This window comes from Spermophilus citellus (genome assembly GCF_964194105.1).
Source record: "Spermophilus citellus genome assembly, chromosome: 17".
NCBI lineage: Eukaryota > Metazoa > Chordata > Mammalia > Rodentia > Sciuridae > Spermophilus > Spermophilus citellus.
The window spans coordinates 12,988,355-13,009,649 of record NC_138199.1 but is presented as its reverse complement, the minus strand read 5'-3'; the positions used below and the strand labels follow the sequence as shown (position 1 = coordinate 13,009,649).

Genomic DNA, 21,295 nt, shown 5'->3' with positions numbered 1-21,295 from the left:
AGGAGCAAGAAGTGAGAAGTAGGCATAAAGTGGAAACCGCTAGACAGGCCTGGCCCGTCCAGTAGGGCCTGGATGAGAAAAGGCAATGCAAACTGGGGAGGGATGAGTCATGGAGAAGCTGGATGCAGACTTGACCTTGGCCGTTCATACTCAGAAAACCTCAACAGAAAAGCCATTTAAGGTCCAAGTCAAGAAGGACAGCAAGGTTTTTAAGCCTGAGAGACTGGGAAAGTTACTGAGTGAAGAGAAAGATAATGTGATAATTTACAGGAAAAGATAATGAATCCCTTTTTAACATTCTGGGTTTGTGGTATGGCAGGTGACCTCAGTAGGACATATACTGAGAAGCTGAAAGTATTGCTTGCTTTGCCAGAGACCTGGGAAAATCCTAAGGACTACAGAGATCTGAGGGAGAAGTTTGTATAATAACACTATTGCACACTTTACCTAAGGGAGACATACAAAAATATTTGCACATATAAAAGTTTGCAATTTCTCAAATACACAGTGCAGCTTTAGGACTCTAGGCTTCTGCCTGGAACACCCACCCTCCTCTGTCGGCTACTACCAGGAAATGGTACTCATCTTTTAAGTACCAGGTCTCTGATTAAGAAAGCAGGGATACATAAAGGCATTTGTTTCATAGAAGCAAAGAATTCCAAGAACCATGAAATGGAAGCAGGTGCAGATGCCAATGTCAGGGAGCAGAGACAGTATAGTCTCCTTCTAGAACAGGGCACTGACCTGGGAACATCACATAACCCTATTCCCCACTATAACTCTCACAAGAAATCATCCCACTGCCTGAAAGGAATGCAAGGAAGGAAAGAATACATTCACCCATCTCATCAGCAAACACTGCACCCGGATAAAATGCAACTGAATCAGAAACACAATAACTACAATCAGACATTAAACAAAACCACATAAAAAAGGAAAAAAATGGTCATCCAGAGAATTTGGAGAAAGGACTTAGCTATGGAAATTATCTACAAAATAAACCAAAAGAAAATTCTAGGAAATAGAATTACATCTGCAACAGAATACACTGTCACATACTGAAAGAGAAATACAAAGAAAATAAAGGTGACAAGAGCAAGAAAAGACTAAGAGAATGGAAATCAAATGGTGAGAGTAGACACCTTTATTCTGGGAGAGCATCCTCTTTACAGAAAAAGAAAGAAAACAAAGGTAAAATAATAAAAGACAAAGAAGTTACAAAAGTAAAACCAATAAAAAAATAATACATAGAGGACAGTTGAATATGGATGGCAGAGGAAAGATACCAAAAAATGTTAATGCTCCTTTGGGGAAATTTTTTAATAATAATAAAATTTTTTAAATAATAATAATAATAATGACAATAATAAAAAATGCACTTGAAGAAAACTGTAGGCATGGGAGGGAGATATATAGTTAAAAAGCACTCACCAAGCTAATGAAGGCAGGTGGTATATTCTCACCATTTTTTTGCCCCTAAAGAAACAATGCTCATCACTGCTTAAATCCTTGGGTGATCGGCAGAAGAGGACCTTCTAAGGAACAGAACTAAGGGTGGCACAACCTAAATGGAGTCACTTCAGACTCACTGATCAATCTCAGCATCATAAAGTGAGAGACAACTTGACGTTAAGTGTCTCCTAATCTAAAACCATTTAGGACTCTGGACCCAAGGACCAGACTACAAGAAGCACCATGGGAATGTGACCATAAATTCAGAATTAGGAAATTCTACAACACAACTGATTCTGTTTCTTCTAGTGAAAAAATAAGGAAGGGAAACATCAGATTAGAAGAGACACAACAATTACACCTTCTCTGCATTCTGCATTGAACAGACCAACTATTTATGAGACATTTATGATGTAAGGGAAATTTGAAAAGTTTGTGATGATACGGAATTGTCACTTGTTTTTTAGACACATGATAGCTACAAATCCTAAAAACTGTGGCTGGGGAGCAAGAGGCTAAGCAGAGCTTTTAGCAGCATACAAATCTAAGAAAACAAACATTTTGAAGAGTTTTGGCCCACCCAGGATAATAGTAAACATGCCAAGTCTTGGGACACTCATGGCTACCACCTAAGAATTAAGACTATACCAGAAATCAGCCTTCACACAGACTGAGGCACATCTGGAAAGGATGTCAATCCCTGATTAAATTATATGACCTGGTTCCCTCACCTACACTGCCAACCCAAAGCAAAACTCCAAGATAAGCTTGATGCCATCCAGAGCCCCACATTCTCCTCCCAATTTCTTATTCACATTAACCAGGCAGACAATGCAACAAACTATGACTAAAATCCAATATAACATCTGGATCCCTTGTGAGTCTATTTTTATTGACTTCTATTATTATCTGGAATGTTAATATGTCCAAGTAATTAAAAGACATGGTAGAGAATTCTGGTAGAGAACTGGAAACTAAAGAAAATTCTAAAATTGAAAAAAGCATGAACTAAAATAAAGAATCCAATGGATGCCTTTAATGGCTAATTATATACAGCTACAGAAAGAATTACATACCTGAGATTGAGTCAAAAGAAATAGACAGATTGAAAATACGGAAAACAAGCACAAAAATGTAGAGGAACACTAGAGCTATAGGGGACACAGGGAAAAGGTCTGACAAGCAGGTGTTTGAGTAGAAGGAGGAAGAAGGGTAGCGCTGAAACACTGTTGGAAGAGATGATGGCTAAGAATATTCCAAAACCAACAAAGGCATCAGGCCACAAAGCCCAAAACACTACAAACTCAAAGCTGAATGCATAGAAGAGAAGTTTACCCAAGCACATTCTAGTAAAACTGTTAAAAACCAAAGACAAGGGCTGGGGTTGTGGCTCAGCAGTAGAGCGCTCACTAGCATGTGTGAAGCCCTGGGTTCGATCCTCAGCACCACATAAAAATAAATCAATGAAGATATTGAGTCCAACTACAATTAAAAAATAAATATTTAAAAAAAACAAAGAGAAAAATTTTAGAAACAGATAGAGGGGGTGGAGGGTACAGATTACCTTCAAAGGATATAATAATAAACATAGGATAAAGTAATAATAAAAATAATAATAAAAAAAGGATAATAATAAAACCCTAAGCTGATTTTTCAAAAGAAAAAGATGGAAGGCAGAATACAAAGCTATATCTGCATTGTGCCTGGCCAGGTCTGAACCCCAAATCTAACAAAAACAAAAGCAAGAAAACTTAAAAAACAAAGGAGTAATATAGCACTTCCAGAAAAATAATAAGAGATGCTTTCTAAAAGAAATAAAGGAGATGTAAATTAAAAAATAAAAGCAATAAAAGGGTAAATGGGTAAAACTAAATAAATATTGACTATTAAAAAGTAATAAGCAGAGCCAGGCATGGTGGCACATGCCTGTAATCCCAGTGACTCGGGAGGCTGAGACAGGAGGATCATGAGTTCAAAGCCAGCCTCAGCAAAGAGCAAGGTGCTAAGCAACTCAGTGAGACCCTGTCTCTAAATAAAATTCAAACTAAGGCTGGGATGGGGCTCAGAGATTCAGTGCCCCTGAGTTCAATCCCCAGTACCCCTCCCCCCAAAAAGTAATAATAACTGTCTTGTGGGTTTTAAAATATAAAGAGAATTAAGATAACAGCATATAAACTGGGAAGGGAGAGTAAAGAGAGTTCAAGTGTTTTCAGGTTCTTACATTATCTATAATATGGTAAGAATTCTGTCAATGATATAAGTTAGAATGGGTAATCACTAAATGAAAAGCTAAGAGAATAGCAAAAATGTGTGTTTTTTGGTGAAAGATAGAATAATAAAAACTACTTAATCCAAAAAGAGGGTATAAAAGAGAAAACAAACATAGAAGAGGTAAGACAAATAGAAAGCAATGAATCAAATGGTGGGGTTTAAACTGAAATGTATGTCATTACATTACATGTATATGAATCAAATATTCTAGTTTTATAGTATTGTCAGAGCTTGGTGCTGTGGCACGTGCCTATTCTACCAGTGACTCTGGAGGATGAGATAGGTAGATCGCAAGTTCAAGACCAGCCTCAGCAACTTAGAGAGACCTATCTCAAAGCTGAAAGAAAAAAAAGGGGGGGGGGGCAGGGGATATAGCTGAGTGGTGCAGCAATCCCTTGCACCAAATATGTATGGTCTGATTCAGGACAAAAATAACTACAGGCAGTTTATAAGAGACATACCTTCAGTATAAAGATACAAAAAAGTCAAAAGTTTAGAAAACAATAAACCATGAAAACACTAATCCAAAGCAGGGAAAAATGAACTAATGTTAAGATAAAAAAAGTCAACTTTGCAAGATACAAAAATGAAGACTATTTCATGACGATTCACCAGAAAGATCTCAAACTTCTACGTTTGTACACATGGGATAAGAGAGTGTAGGAATGATACAGCAGAACTAAAAAGGGAAATGGAGAAGTATTCACAGTAACTGAAAGAACAAGCAAATAAAAAATAAAGCTGCGGATGTAGCTCAGTGGTACAGCGAGCATGGGCAAGGCCCTGAGTTCAAACCCCAGCACTGCAAAAACAAATAAAATAAAGTAAAAAAATAAAAAACTGCCCAGCACTGCCAGAAATAAATAAGATTTTAAAGCCTACAAGGACATATAGGGCTGAATGACACTGCACATACCCAATGTTGTGTCTAATAACTGCCTAAGACACATGCTTTTCAAGTGCACAACTATCTTCTACCCAAAATGATCATAGGATGGAACCATAAAGCAAGTGTAATAGATATCAAAGGGTATGTTCTCTGACCAAGGAGGCATTATAATTAGAAATAAAATAATCCTGAAAATGCCCTGTTTGGAAATGAAGAAATTCATATCTAAGTAACTTGTGGAGCCAAGGAAGACATCCTTATTGTTTTAAACTGAATGATAGTAAAAATACCACATAATAAAATTCAGAATAGAGCCAAAGCAGTACTTACAATGAAATTTATAACTTTTAAAGCACATGCTGGAAAAGAACTAGCTGAAAAAAATTAATGATCTAAATTTTTGTCTTTAAGAATTTGGAGAAGGAACAACAAATTAGACCCAAAGAAAGTAGAAAGAAAATGTGTGAAAACTAAATAGGTAAGTAGATAGGTAAATGGGAAGACCGAATTGAAAGGGCCAACAAAATGAAAAGTTCAATAAAGTTAGAAGGCTGCTATTTGAAAAGATGGTTATAACTGAAAATCCTCTGGTAAGACTCATAGTAAGAAAAGGAGAAACCATCCATATTGTCTGCCTTGTTGTAATTCAATAACACTCAAAGTATGGTCTGGGGACTCCCTAGGGTTTTCCTAAAACCTTTTCAGGGCATCTGAGAGGTCAAAACTATTTTCATAATAATATGAAGATGTTATTTGCCCTTTTCATTATGCATATTTGTACTGGTGGTCCCCAAGCTAGATGAATAAAGCTCTGACACCCCCAAGCTGTTCTCGTAATCATCTTATTGTTCACTGCACTTTATTGGCAGTTAAAAAAAAACCCAAAAATCAAAAAACACAGTTTCACTCAAGAATGTCCTTTAACATAGGAAAAAAAATATTGATTTTTATTAAATAGCAGCCCTTGAGCAGGCATCCTCTTAGTGTCTGTGTAAGGAAATGGTGAATATACACAAGCACTTCTGCTGCATATGGACTTGTGCCTTGAAGGAAAGAACCACAGGTGTGGTTCTTTGAGTTGCAAGCTAAACTTGCTACTTTTTTTCATAGAACACCATTTCTATTTGATAGACTGACCGATTGATGAACTAGTTCCTTGCATAGAGGTATTTGGCAGATATTTTCTTGAAAATAAACAACGTGAGCCGGGTGGTGGCGCATGCCTGTAATCCTGTGGCTCTGGAGGCTGAGGCAGGAGGATTGAGAATTCAAAACCAGCCTCAGCAAAACTGAGATGCTAAGCAACTCAGTGAGACCCTGTCTCTAAATAAAATACAAAAAAAAAAAAAAAAAATAGGATTGGAGATGTGGCTCAGTGGTTGAGTGCCCCTGGGTTCAATTCCTTGTGCCCAAACCCCCACTCCCACACCCCACAAAAAAAACCCCAAAAACCAAAAACCAAAGTGAGCCTGTCACTTCAAAGGAAACAACTGTGTTTGTCAATGGTAAAATTTGAGTTTTTATGTGAAAATTAGAATTATAGGAAACTTGAATCTAACATCATGAACTTGACAGCTTTTCAATACCTAAAAAGCTTTTTGATGTGATGATAATGAAAATGATTTTGTTTTCTTTTTGTTTGTCATATAGTGAAATATCATCATCTGGAAGACTTGGTGAAGACTGGCAGAAAATAGCCCAGCTCCCTTCCACACTGTGCTCCTCCACTACTCGGGTGGGGCATCACCTCTCCAGCCCTGCATAAGCCACGGTACACAGGGCTGCATCTCAAACTGATCCTGCTCCTAAATCTCATGTTCATATTACCATCTGACCACAATCTCTTCAATTTTCCAGTCCTCTCACTCCCCGACTCCCAACAACCCTATCTTTCAACATCATTAAAAACTCCAGCCCTTGATCATCAGCCCCCTCCTACCCAGACTTCCATTCCTCCAGAGCTTGATGCCAAAGACAATCAGAAGAGTTACCTCTTTGTGTGCTGGCAATGGAGACACAAGTTCCCCTGCCTGGAGCAAAATCACACAGCCAGACAAAAATGTGATCTCCTTCTACACTGATATTCAGTCTCAGCTTGATTCTCATTGTTGTTCTCCAGTTGTTTTCTTATCCTTGGCCTTCCCTCATTTCCAAGATTTTCCCACTCTCCTCAAACCACTTTTCCAGCCCTCCTGCCTCTTCCTGTCTTTATTTTGCATCCTACCTCGTAATGGAAATAAATAAATAAATAAATGAATGAATGAATAAATAAATAAATAAATAAATAAGGAAGCCAGTCTGGCTTGATGGAAACCCTCCCACAAAGGTCCTGAGCCAGCTATTCTTTGCCCCTGTCTGGCTCCCTCTATTGGTCAGACTTGTCAAAGAGCCCTTCACTGACCTACTGTGGGAAGCCATTCTCCTCCTGATCCTATCCTATGTTTCAGTTCTTCACAGAATATATCTTGTTCAGTGCTCTACCCAAGAACCTACAACATATTAGGCACTTAAAATATTCCTTAAATACGCTAAATTCTATGAGAACACTAGTTCTGATTAAGTGAAGTTTTGAATTACTCATGAGCATCAGTAGTATGCTCCTTGCCTAAAATCCAACTAACCTTTTCCAATTTCAGACCATTACTCATTTCTTCTCTCTACTTCTCTTCATTCTAAATCCAATCCATACCACCTTCTGCAAATCACTGCCACATCTGTCCACCATTCCCTCAGGCCTATTTTGTCATTCTAGATTCTTTTCAGGATCTGGCTTCATTTTTCCTCTCTACTTTATCCCTTATTATTTTCAATAATTTCTACAGTCAGGGACATGGTGCTATACTTTAGATCTTGAATGTCTCCCAAGGGCCCATGTATTGGAGGCTTGGTCCCCGGCCCATGATGCTACTAGGAGGCAGTGAAGTCTTTAGGATGGGGGAGGGGCTAGCAGAAGAAAGTTATGTCATTGGTGGTGGCTCTTGAAGGAGATATTGAGACCTTGTCCCCTCTTCTCTTTCTCTCTTTGATTCCCCCATGTCATGAGGTGAATAGCCCTCTTCCACCTCATACTCCCAACATGATATACTATGACAACATAAGCCCAAAGCTGGGGCCAAATGATCACGGGTTAAAACTTTTGAAACTGTGAGCCCAAATAAATTCTTCTCTTTTTAAATTGACTTAGCTCAGGTATTTTGTCACAGTGATAGAAATCTGACTAACACACATAGTCAATGACCGTAATATACATGTCAACTGTTAACCACAGGACAACCACAAGACAATCCCAGGCTCAATCTCACCCTAGATGATTTCCTCTTAAAAACCTCAACACTGGAGGGCTAGGGATATAGCTTAGTTGGTAGAGTGCTTGCCTTGCATGCACAGGGTCCTGGGTTCAATCCCCAGTACCACCAAAAAAACCTCAGCATTGGGCTGGAGTTGTGGCTCAGTGGTAGAGTGCTTGTGAACCCCTGAGTTCGATCCTCAGCACCACATATAAATAAATAAAACAAAAGATCCATTAACAACATAAAAAAAATTAAAAAAAAAAAAAACCTCAACATTTATCTTTCCTACTTCCCAGTACCCAAATGAAGCTATTCTTGCTTTTCACTAAAATCTGTAAACTTGCTGTCCCTTCACACTAATCCTCCTGGACAGACACTTGATTTTCCACTCTTCTGTTGAATGCACTCTCTTTACCTGGTCTTTCTGCCATATGCTCTCTCTTATCATACTGTGCTTCAGAGCACCACCGTAAAAGTCTTCAAACAACATTTTAATCATACCTAATTACAGATTGGATTATTTAAATTTAGCATGTTAAGTTAAAAGGAAAGCAAGACTTGAACAAGAAGGAGACAATCTTTTTATATTTAATACGATGGTAATGCTAAACAGAACATTCCTCATTTTCCTTTGATTATGACAGGATGGGTAGTTCACATTAATCCCCAGTCACCACTTCCCTTGATTTTTTGGAAGAAATACTCACGTAGATAAGTCCTGAATAGTAGCGGTCCTTCAGATTATGTAAAACAGAAGCTTCATTCAAGCATGTCAATTCCGCCATATCCTCCACCTTGGAAAACTTTGGTGGGTTCATCTTCTGGATGTCATCTTTGTTGACCATTGCCTTTTTCCCATTCTCTGCCAACTCCACCATAACTTCATCTCCCCGTTCTTCTTTGATACTAGCTGCCTCAAATCCATGGCGTTCAGATGGAATCCACACTAGCTTCTTAGCTGTCCAATCAGCTTGAGTGACAGGGTTGTAGATGACAGCCCTGTCCACAAAGAGATACCTCTCTGGATCCTCCAGTCCAGTTCTCTGTGCCATTGTAAACAGAAGGATCCAAGAGCAATTGCCCCTAAGAGAAGAGGAGAAGGGCAAAATTAGATGTTTACAAAATGTAATATAATTTACAAATTTTGTTTTCAAACAAAACTTTAAGTAAACATGAACCATAAACTCTGAGTTCAGGAGCTGGGGTATTACTCTTCACAGCCTTACTAACTATATTTCCAAGGTAAATTTCAGAGGTGACCACTAATTATGCCTCTGGTTGTCTGACGACCACTCAAGATCTGCCCTCAGTTACCAAGGGCTGAAAAGCAGGCAAAAGAAAAAAGCAAAGTTCCAGGATGACCTTTTTTTCCCTCCAATTCCTCTTTCATCCTCACCACAAATTAAACAGGGAGTTAAGTTGGGAAAGGAGAAAAAAGAAAAAGAAAACAAATGCATAATAAAAGGTCCTTGGAGTGGTACTGGAATTAGTGGGACCACAAGGATATAGCTACAAAAACACAGGATGATGCTAGCGAGAAGCAATCAGACACAGCATGCCTCCCAGTCCATCTTCAAGCAACTCAAAGCTCTTCTTTAGAAATAACCCAGATCAATCCCCCTATAGCTTTCCTATTGGCCCCATGTGGTCTTAGTGTGATTAAATGGAGCCAAAGAAGAGAAGTGAAACTTCTGGCTTCTCTCAATGGCCTTTCAAGTATGTGGTGGTGACAGCTATCCAGATCTCCACTCCCATCCTGCAGCTGCTCCCACTCCTCCATGTTGGCATTAGCATTGCATCATTCATCAAGACTCCTGCTAGCAGGGTGTAGGTGCGTAATCTAGTGGGGATGCTGAGGCAGGAGGATCTCAAGTTCAAAGCCAGACTGGGTAGCTTAGCAAGACCCTGCCTCAAAATAAAAATAAAAAGGGTAGGGGATGCAGCTCAGTGGTAGAGTATCCCTGGATTCCCCAGGACCACAAAAAAGGGGTGGGGGCAGGGAAAAGACTCCTTCCCTGATCTCTTATCTCTAGACAGACTCCAATGTGTCCGTGTCTTCCCTTTATGGAGTGTGTCCCAGAAGCAAACATAACATTCCAGATACAATCTGATCAATGCAGAAGAAAGAAAGAATCATCAGCCACACCGAGGAAAGGACTGGTTCTGTGACTTTGCCAATTAATATAGCTCAAGACCTAACCAATTGGTTTCTTTAGCACCTATGGAGATCTGGCTCATAAGAAGCTACCAGGAGAACTCCACACACATTATATTGCTATTGCTATATATTTTCCTCTACTTGTGCAATTGACTTTTTGGATCAAATGACAGCATTTTAAGTCCTTATCATTAGCCTTTCTGACGTCACTTGCTATTCCTGCCCGACAGCATCTTTTTAGAATCTGATACTATCCTGAACATTTTTTGCCATTACTCCACAAATTCCAGGTTATTACAAACTTCACAGGTACGATTTCCATGGTTTCATCTAAATCAAACACAGTATCGACTCACAAATCCCCTCAATTTCCCCCCCCCACCCTGCCCTCCAGAAATGTTGGGGGCTCTTTGCAGGCAAGAGGATCAATAAAAGTCACCCTTTACAGGTTGCAAGGAAAATCATAAGGTTGTCCAAAGTTGCTAAAAAGTTCTTAACATTAACTTGATAGATGAATTTCAAGTTCTGTGAAATCACAGAAATTCGGGTTAAAAACATGATATACACTTAGGGTGTACACAGTATGTTGTCTTAAGACATCCGTAACTTTCTTTAGATTCTCAAAGGATTGCTATATCCTTAAGAATGAATCACTGACAATGGGTATAGGTACTAGTCATTTAACCCCTAATGGTAATTTATTATTATTTATCAATTAGCTATGATTCTTCAAAAATTTGTTACAATGTAATGCATTATAAATGCCCATACCCTATTAATAATGAGTCTCAAACTTTGGAATGCATCAACAGCATCAGGAAGTCTTCTTAACACACACAGATTAAGGCTCGGATGTGGCTCAATGATAGCACATTTGCCTAACATACAAGAAGACCTGGGGTGGTTCAATCTCCAGCACACACACACACACACACACACACTCTCTCTCTCTCTCTCTCTCTCTCTCTCTCTCTCTCTCTCTCCATACTCTCTTCTCTTCCTTTCTCTGTTGGGTCCATCCCCAGAGTTTCTGATTCAGTAGATATGAGATAAAGTCCAAGAATCTGCATTCAGAAGATGCTGATGCTGCCTGTCATGGGAGAGACACACTTGATAACCATTGCTCTAGTTTTCTGGCTGCCATAATGGGTCACTGTTACTATCAGGTAGACCAGGGTAGAAAGGCAGGTTAAAAACCAATGTTCTAAAGCTGGGCACAGTGATGCATGCCTGTAATCCCAGTGGTTCCAGAGGCTGAGACAGGAGGATCTCATGTTCAAAGCCAGCTCAACAACAGCGAGATGCTAAGCAACTCAGTGACACCCTGTCTCTAAATAAAACACAAAATAGGGCTGGGGATGTGGCTCAGTGGCGGAGTGCCCCTGAGATCAATCTCTTGTACCAACAAACGAACAACAACAACAAAAAAACCCCAATGTTCTAGACTCATTCATAACATGATTTAGAGAATGTGCTAATATTTTAAAGGTTAAGACATGGATAAAACAAAAATCACAAAACAAAGTGAACCCTTCCCTAAATATTACAAAACATGTGATTCATGTTAAGATTTCTACAAATAAAATTGCTTACATGTTGTATAACTAAATTTATATTTGCCTTCCTAGGCATCCACGTGTCACGTGGGGAGAGGACAGCACAAAAAATATTCATGGGTACATGTACATCATGAAGAATGGTTTCAAAAGCCCATTAATGCTGGAGGCAGGAGTACATCAGCAATCCCAGCAACTCGGGAGGCTGAGGCAAAACAATCGCTGTGTTTGAGATCAGCCAACAACTTAACAAGACCCTATCTCAAAATAAAATATAAAAAAGGACTGGGGATGTAGCTCAGTGGTGAACTGAACCCCTGCTGTAAAAGAAAAAAAAACCATTTACTCCCATTACCCCTAGGGACTGGACTCATATGACTATTAACAAATCGTTCCAACTTAAACACTGCATACTGGTAAAAAGGAAAGCATGGGAATCATCCTAGATGAATTTGAAGACAAGTAATAGAACACAACACTCTACCTTTTGGAAGCACAGAATCTATTAAAAGAAAACATATCCAACTACAACAAAGTATGATAATAAGTTACTCATTATTCTTGTTCAGTATTAACTGTATATTCTATATAGCACTTAGGAAACCATCTTGCTGACAGTAAGCATGCACACATTGCTTTGATTTACCTTGGGTATATAATTACATGCTTAAATTGTAGGTAACTATAAATTAGAATAACTTTACAGGTCATTTCTAGAACAGGTCATTTTTAGGGCAGGTCTAGAAAAACGAATTAGATTAAGTTATCTTATCAAATTGGGACAGTTAAAACTTATCAGTACTTTTTCTAGGTATAAAAATGCTTATAATATAAAAAAAAAATCAATAGATCCCCAAAAGTTCACAAACATGTAAAGTTACATATACACATCTTTTTTTTTTTTTTTAGTGGAATAAATGTTCATTGAGTTTTTTACTACACAGTAGGATTACAAATTACTTTGCTTTTTTTTTCCCCCCAGCTTTTTCTACAACTGAACACTGTGGGGATGGTCACCTGTTCCTTGCTGAATCCTAAGCTCTGAGCCTAGCCCCTGGGACACAATAGGGTCTCTATACGTATTGATCAACCTTCCATGAAAGGCCCCCACCCTTACAGTGAGCTTCAACTTCTCCACAATCACAAACCTACTATTCCTTCCACTCCTGACCCAAATGCCACCCTTTCAGAAGTTCTTTTCAGGTCAATCTGGCAATTTAATCCTCTCCTTCTCCTAACATTTTGTACTGTTCTTCTGGCAAGTGTCCTTGTCCTGCCTTGCATTGCACCAAAGGGCCTAGCAGGTAGTATATTGTTGTTTAACTGCAGAGTTCACGAGGCCACTGAAGATATTTTGTTCTGTTTAACTCTTCACTTATGATTGCCAAATATGTCATGTTTTTTCACTCCACTGTACATCTGGTACCGAATCTGAATAATACTGGTATTTAACAATGTACCACCCCCAAATGTTTTGTGTTGTTGAAAGGTTCATGCCACAGTTTTTTTTTTTTTATTTGTAGATGGACACAATACCTTTATTTTATTTTTATGTGGTGCTGAGGATTGAACCCAGTGCCTCACACATGCTAGGCAAGCGCTCAACCACTGAGCCACAACCCCAGCCCCCATACCACAATTTTTAAAATAGTTTATTCCACATATACCCTAAATTATATATCCCTTATTATGTCCAGGCACTATTCTAAGTACTTTACATATATCAACTGTTAATCTTCACAACAGTGCTATGGGGTAGGGGCCATTAAAATCTCCATTTCACAGATGAGGAATGTGAGGTACAGAGAAAGCCAATAACTGGTGCAAGGTCACACAGCTTACAAGCAACAGGGTTGGGATGAAGTCCACAGTTCAGGTCCAGCATTCAGGCTACAGTGACGGAAGGTAAGAGGGAGGAAATTGTGAAGGGCATGTAGTATTTTTTTGATGCCAGTCTATCAAAAAAAAAAAAATTCCTACCAATTATGACTTGAAAACTACAGGCTTAGTCAGTGAACCAACTAGCACAATCTGACCAAGGTTTCATATTTTAATAGAAAAAAATGCCCATATTTAGGGGGAAAAGGAATAAACAGGCACCTTTTCAGCAAACATGAAGATAATCTGGAGGTTTATCTTAGAGTCATTTGAACTAACTGCTTAATTATAACTAAGTCATTTATCTGTGAATGAATTAAATAATACTGTACATATTATCAGGGAACAACAGAACCATAGTTCCCATCACCAAAACTGGTTTTAGACACATACACACCCCTGGGGCTCCATCCACCCAAGCCATATTTTATTTTCAAAGAAATGCCACCCAACTAACTTCTCAACTGCCCCCCAGCATCCCTTCTATAGTAGAAAATAATTCAGAGGAAAACAACTCAATTTTATGAATAGCTTGCATAGGGAAAAGCAAAAAAAAAAAAAAAAGATGAATAAGTTATCCAGGATAGGGCATCCTTGTAAAACAACAGACACCTAAAACAGAACTGCCCCAATTTGTGTAATGCTAGCTACCACTGAGGTCACTTACATTACAGAATTGTGCAAGTCTGTTAATTTATCAAAACTCCGCTTAAACAAATGATCCCACACCAAAGGCAAAAGACCACTATTGCTATTTGTGGCCTGGACCATCTGCCAATTAATACTGTTATACTGTGTTAAATATTTCCAAACCTTTGATCCAAAACCAGGAATTTTAATTCCTCATATATGATAATAAAGTACATATACCAGTGAAGCATACAGTCTTCCACCCTACAATGTGCCCTTCAAATTTTCCTCCATCTCACCTTCCATTCAGTCTCTTCATTGTAATGATTTCCCTAAAGAGCCCAGACAAACAGCCAGGCTCTCCCAGGCTACATCTTTTTGCTGCAAAAGCCTGTGCTATATCACACAATTATACCATCTGCTTTCTCTCGATAAGGACAGGGAAGAACTGAATTTAAGATGCAGAAGTGAGGAGATGCATAAAATGGCCACTTTTCCAGAAACGGAGACAGACAGGGCATACTAAAAACATCAAAAGCGTGGGACTCCAAGAATAATTAATAGAGGCAGATTGATGGAGATAAAACAATGAACAGATTATAAAGTTTTCCAGAGTGAGATACTACTATCCAGAATAATTAAACCGGACTCAAGGAATCCTCAGTTTCAATGCTTTTAAAAAAAAAAATCTCAGCAGAGCCAAAGTATTATATTTAGTATTATATTATTCTGCGAAAACAGCAGTCTTTGTTTCATCTGCAGTCTGGATCTACCCCGCCTGCTTTCCCCTACCCCACCCCAGTCCACCCCACCCCCTTCCATCCACCGCAGTGATCTTGAAGGGAGCTGCAGAGGCCCTAAGACACAGAGATAACGGTCGTAGGCAGAGGCCACATTACCCAGACCTCACCAGCCGGGGTCAGACCCGCGGAGTCGCCAACCTCTTTCCTAAGGCCCCAGTTCAGGCAGGCCTGGCTGGGGGCCTCCCGGGTCTCCGGGCCGCATCCGCCCACCACAGGCCCACAAAGCCCGGGCCAATGCTAGGACCGACTCGGCAGCTTCAACTTCCCTACGACCTATTTCCAGCCTGATTTTTAGGGGATCAGGGTGTGACCCCCCAACTGCAGAAGACAAGGAAGAGACTCTGCGGCGAGCCATTCCCAGATCACTTACACAATAAAGGGATCCCGAGGCAAGGGCTGACCCTCCCCCCCGGCCGCCCTGCTGCAGCGCGCCCCCGCCACATTTCCCGCCTCGCCCCCCCAAACCGCGCGGGCCTCGCCGGGCGTCCACCCCCGGCCCTGGCGGTCCACGGAGCGCGCGGCATGCCGCCGCCTCCCCTTCTCCTTTCCCAGCGCCCGCAAAGTGCGACCCTCCCCGCGACCGCAGCCGGCTCGGGAGCTCCACACCCGCCGCGCGCTCTCCAGGCTCCGCAAAGCCTCTAGCCCCGGTTCCTGCACCCCACGGGGCCGGCGCTAGCCTTCTGAGTCCTCGGCGAACTCTTCTACCGCGCCCGGGGAGCCCGGCCCGGCCTAACCCACCCAAGGGGTCCTTCCTGTCCAGCGCCCCTGGGCACCACGATCACGCCACAGCAGGGTACGGTCCTCTCCTAGGAGGCAGACACAGACTCGCAGGGCATACCGGGACCCCCGCCAGGGCACTAGAACCCCAACTCCACACCGCCAGGGACCCCACACACCGAGGAACTGGCCCCCACATCCCCGCCCCCAAATCTCCATCCTCAGTCCCCCAGGGGTCGCCTTCCCGCACACCCCGGCCCAGATCCCTGCAAGGATCTCACTCTCGAGGACCTCATTCCCCGACCCTCCAGGGGTCTCTCCATCTTCACCTACTGGGGTCCTCTTACCCACTCCCTGCCCAGGTCCTTGCTCACACGAATCGAAGGTCTCCTCAGCATAAACCCTCCCGCCTAGATCCCCTTCTGCCTTCCCCAGCTCCCGCTTCGGCTTGGTCTCTGTGCTCCAAAGCCGCCCGGTCCTCCAAGCCCGGAATCCTTCTCTGCCCCCCAAACACCTGCCCGGGACCGCCGCACTCGGACCCGGACAGCCGTACCTCTCACCTTCAGCCGAAGATGGTGGCGCCGGCGCACGTCCCCAGCCGCGACCACAGATCCGGCGCCTCAGTCCCAAACCCACCGCTGCCTCCGCCGGGCTCCTTTAGCACTGCTGCTAGCGGCTGCCCCACCCACTCCCACCCTCATTGGGCCATCTCCACGCCCATCACCGCCGCCCCCAGACCCACTGGTCCGTTTGCGCGCCCATCTCCTAGAGAAGACGTTAGCAACCCGAACGAAGCTACCTTCCCAAGTCCGGCTCCCTCCACCCACCTGGACTGATGCTCATTGGCTCCCGCTCCCGGCCCAGGCCCCCAGAGCCCCAATCTCATAGGCTGGCCCTCATGCCCGTCAAAAATTCCGGGAGGTGCGGTCGGGGCAGTGGCGGGCGATTGGCTGGCTCGGGTGGAGATGGACAGCTGAGGCTGGCTGGGCGCTTAGCTATCCCGCAAGGCAGCGAGGACTGACCGGGTTGGAGCCGGCGTGCGTCGCCGGCCAGGACAGTGCACCCCGGGAGGCAGGTGCGCTGCAGCAGGGGCTCCCAGCTCCGACTACAGGAAGAGTCGGGAGGCCGCTGCAGCCCGCTGGAGCACCTGGCCACTCCCTGGGATTAACGAAGCCTTGTGTCCCGGGGCAGAACAAGCTTTCACTGCGGAGTCCCGGCCCGGAGCACTGCCGACAGGGGCGGGGCCCGAGCGCGGTCCTGAGGCCTGACGTCACCCCAGGGCGGCGCGGGGGGTGGGGGCCGAGGCTCTGCGGCTCACCTGCAGTGGGGGAGGGGTGCAGCTCCGCCCTTGCGCCAGGGCCCTACCTGGGCCCCGCTGCAGACAGTGCACTGCTAAATGCTGTCGCGACTTGGGACCCCAAACCGGTGCTGCCGGCTAATCTCCTAGTGCCGGGACACCTTCCTTGGTTGCCGCAGTTTTGGTGTTAGCGAGGGGAGGGGCCTCCCTGTTCAGTCTCTAGGCAATGCTGAGATTCCAGAAGAATGAGATTCCAGAAGAATGAGGTCTTGGAGAGAAGACTTGGGAAAAAGACTTCATTCGCCTTATTCATTCATTCGTCCATTCATTTATCAAGTAGAGCTTCCTATTTGAGAGTGGTGTGAGGGTTTCGCAGGTTTCCTGTAGGGCTGTCATATTGCCTAGGGCCGTCCAAAGGCCCTAAAAAACATCTGGGCTGGGACACTCCAAAAAAAAAGCAAAAGAAACTGGAAAATCAAAGTTAACAAATAGTTAATGAAATGTCTGCAGAATCTAGGCAACAACAACACAATTCTTACTTAACTATATGTGTACAAATACAATAAAGTTTAAAATCACAAGAACAAAATTATTTGTTCCTACAAAAACTGAAAATTGAGGGCTGTGGTTGTAGCTTGGTAGTAGAGTGCTCACCTCGCATGTGGAAGGCATTGGGTTTGATCCTCAGCACCACATGAAAATCAAATAAAGGTATTGTGTTCATCTACAACTAAAAAAAGTATTTTTTAAAAAGTTGACAATAGCTTTTTCAAAAAAAATTGCAGCAAGATGTAGTTATTTAATATTGAATATATGAGTGCATTTAAATACGTATGATGTAAGTGCCTCGGAAACTTCTAGTCTGATGAAAAGTGAATAAAACAACCCAAACAAGGCAGGAAGTGATAAGGAAATGTTGGTGGAATTCAGAGAAAGCTCCAAAGCAGCTGTGTGCAGAGCCCTTCCTTGGGAAGTGGAATCAAGATCTGCATTGTCCTTTGTCCTGATCTGGTTCCCACCCCCACCTGGCTACTGGGGTAGCTTCCCCTACCCCCAGGTGTCTTGTGACTTGACCCCATTAAGAATTCTGTCCTTTTTAATGTGGTCTGCACATGGAAGACAAGTTAACTGTACAAAATATGTGGATAATAGTCCTCTTCTGAATTTTTAAATGTGTTTAGAGTAAAGACCTAAAACTCCATTTATAAGGCCTGAAGTCTTAACCTTGTCAGGCCTTGAAGTCATTTTCTGAATGCAATACTCCATGCTTAGATCTTCCACACACAAGTAGCCCTGTATGCCACCATGCCCATGGTTTCATATTATTTTTAAACAAACTCAGTGGACCATCAGAAGAGGAATGCCAAAAATTCACCAGAATTAAACCTCACAAAAACAGTGGTCTTGATATCAATAATTTTAAAAAGGACCCCAAGTATATCTGTGGCTCCTATTTCCCTTATCTGTCAATAAAAACAGTCTTCAAAGCTCTTTACTTCCTTTTTCTCCCTTGCTCCCCACACCTAACCCCTTGATATCTACCATCCATCTCAGGAAGGGTCACCTTCTTGTAGCTTCATCCCAGGATCTGCTACAGTTCTGTTAAGGATAACACAAAATCTAGAATCAGGTAGAACTGGCTTTGAATCCAACTCTGCCACTTCCTAAGTGTTCAACCTTAGACAAATTACTTCCCCTCATCTCTAAAAAGAAGATACAAATATGTATCAACATTACCTATTCAACATATATGTAATGATGATTTACTGGGGGAAAAATGTGACATTATGGAAAAAAAATTGAAATTGCCTTTTTCTAGTGTATAAGTTTATTACACAATAGTGAGAGATCCTCCCCATCTTTCTCCATAGTCATTTTCCCTGGCAGTCTAGGCTGCTTTTACCCCCCAAAGCAAAAGTTCACACACCATTGTTTTGCAGGGTTTAGGTCAGAAGTCGAAACTCATTCCCTCAGGGCAGGTCCAGCTTCTGAACTTGTTTTGTTCCATCTGTACAGAACTGATATGCAGCATTTTAAAATTTGAATGAATTCCAACATTTAAAAATTAAGAACTATCCAATATCATTAGCCATTAAGGAAGTGCAAATCAAAACCACAATGAGATCCCACTTCACACCCACAAAAATGACTATAGTCAAAAAAAGTGACAACAGCAAATGTTGGGCAGGCTGTAGAAAAAACTGGAACCCTCGGTTATTACTAGTGGAAATGTAAAATGGTGCATTTTTGAAAATAGGCAGTTTCTTAAAAGGTTAAACATATTGTTTGCTTTTGGTCATAATAATAAAAAAGTATGAATTTCCCGTGTGATCCACAATTCTACCCTTCTATCCATCAAAAATTCTATCCAAAAAAAAAAAAAAAAAAAAAGGAAGAAAAATAAAAAGAAAAGAAAGAAAGAAACTTTTGTGGACATAAAGACTTGCACAGAAATATTTGTGGCAGCATTATTCTTAATTGCCAGAAGATAGAAACAAACTAAGTGTCTATCAACAGGTGAATTAATAGACAAAAGTGATAGATCCATACAATAGAGTACCATTCAACAATAAAAAGGAACAAACAATGGGTGTGTTTGACATGGATGGTCTTTGGAAACATTATGCTCAATGAAAGAAGTCAGACATAAGAGACCACATATTGAATCATCCCATCTATATGAAATACCCATAAAAGGCAAAAGCTACAAAGACAGAAAGTAGAATGGCAATTGCCTGGGGCAACAACTGAGGTCATGAAGGAGGGACAACACAGGAATTGACAGTAAATATACATGATGGATCTAATTGAGATGATGAAAATGTCCTAGAACTGGTTTATGGGGATGATTGCACAACTTGGTAAATTTACTAAGAAAAAAAAAAAAAAAGCATTGAATTGTACACTTTGAATTATATAAGTATGCAGATATGCCACAACAAAGTTATTTTTAAAAAGAAAGAAAAAAAAAAGCTGCCCCATGAAAACCCAGATTTCCAGCTTCCCTTAAAAAACTGGAAGATCTAGAAATGCAGCACCATGTTTTGCTAACTCAGCTGCTGCTCATTTTTAGACAAGGCATTGCTCCTTAGGATACCTCAGTTGCCTGCACTCCCTGCTCTCTCTCTCTTTTTAAAAAAAAAAAAAAAAAAAACCAAATATTTATTTTTTAGTTGAACACATTATCTTTATTTTATTTATTTATTTTTAAGTGGTGCTGAGGATAGAACCGCTGAGGTTCTACCCAAAGCCTCACACGTGGTAGGTGAGCGCTCTACCGCTGAGCCACAATCCCAGCCCTCCCTGCTGTCTCTTATAGCTGACTGAGCCCAGCAAGGAGTGCATGCCTATAATCCCAGCCATTCAGGAAGCTGAGGGAGGAGAATCCCAGATTCATGGCTAGCCTGGGCAATTTATTGTGACCCTACCTTGAAATAAGATTCTAAAATCAGGCTAGGGATGTAGTTAGTGATAGAGCACTTGCCTAGCCCACAGAAGGTCCTGGCTACAATCCCCAGCACTGAAACAAAACAAAACAACAAGAACAACAACAAAAAATTGATTTATTTCATTCTTCTATTATGTGCCTGGCTTGTTTTTTTCTTCCTTTTCCTTTTTCTTTCTCCCCACCCTTTTTCTTTTTAATAATTTTGAAATAGCACTGGAGATGGAATCCAGGGTCTTCTTGCTTATTCTAGACAAGTGCTCCACCACTGAGTTATACCCCCAGCACACATAGCATTTCTTAGAGTTTTCAGTCCCTGTCACACCTGGTGGGGCAGAGGGTTATGATCATATCATGTCAGATCATATCATAAAGTTAAGAAGTGTGATGTTTTTGAATTGAAGAATTGTTTCCCTAAAGGTAGTGAAGTGATGAGACATGTCGATAGGGGCCCCTTTGAGCATGATTCCTGGAAGTCTTGGAACTCTGCAGCCTAGACGACTGTGATAGCCACCTCACCATCCAAGCAGGGCAATATTACCTGATCAATGTGAAAAATCAGTGCTCAAAAGTGATTACTTCAGGACTGGAGCTGTAGCTCAGTGATACAGCCCCTGCCTTGCATGTGTGAGGCACTGGGTTCGATCCTCAGCACCACATAAAAATAAATAAAGATATTGTATCCAACTACAACTAAATTTAAAAAAAAAAAATGATTACTTGAAACAAGGAGTAATGGTGGGCTGGGGATGTGGCTCAAGCGGTAGCGCGCTCGCCTGGCATGCGTGCGGCCCGGGTTCGATCCTCAGCACCACATACCAACAAAGATGTTGTGTCCGCCGAGAACTAAGAAAAAATAAATAAATATTTAAAAAAAAAAGAAAAAAAAGGAGTAATGGTAAAAACAGA

General features: G+C 41.7%; 1 protein-coding gene across 4 annotated transcripts in view; it reads right to left on the bottom strand.

The window, feature by feature from the left end:
• The window catches only part of MYH10 (myosin heavy chain 10), a 152,020-nt gene extending 135,124 nt beyond the window's left edge, over positions 1 to 16,896 (bottom strand). For 2 of the 4 annotated variants that reach the window (XM_081270971.1, XM_081270972.1), the window contains exons 1-2: positions 16,472 to 16,492; positions 8,610 to 8,985 (exon numbers count right to left, since the gene is read on the bottom strand). In XM_081270971.1, coding sequence (XP_081127097.1) covers positions 8,610 to 8,954 — 345 coding nt within the window. In that variant the 5' untranslated portion in view covers positions 8,955 to 8,985; positions 16,472 to 16,492. Of the gene's footprint in view, positions 1 to 8,609; positions 8,986 to 16,204; positions 16,353 to 16,471; positions 16,493 to 16,666 lie in introns of those variants that run through there. The other 2 variants (XM_081270974.1, XM_081270973.1) reach the window with 2 other exon arrangements.
• Between the last annotated feature and the right edge of the window lie 4,399 nt (positions 16,897 to 21,295).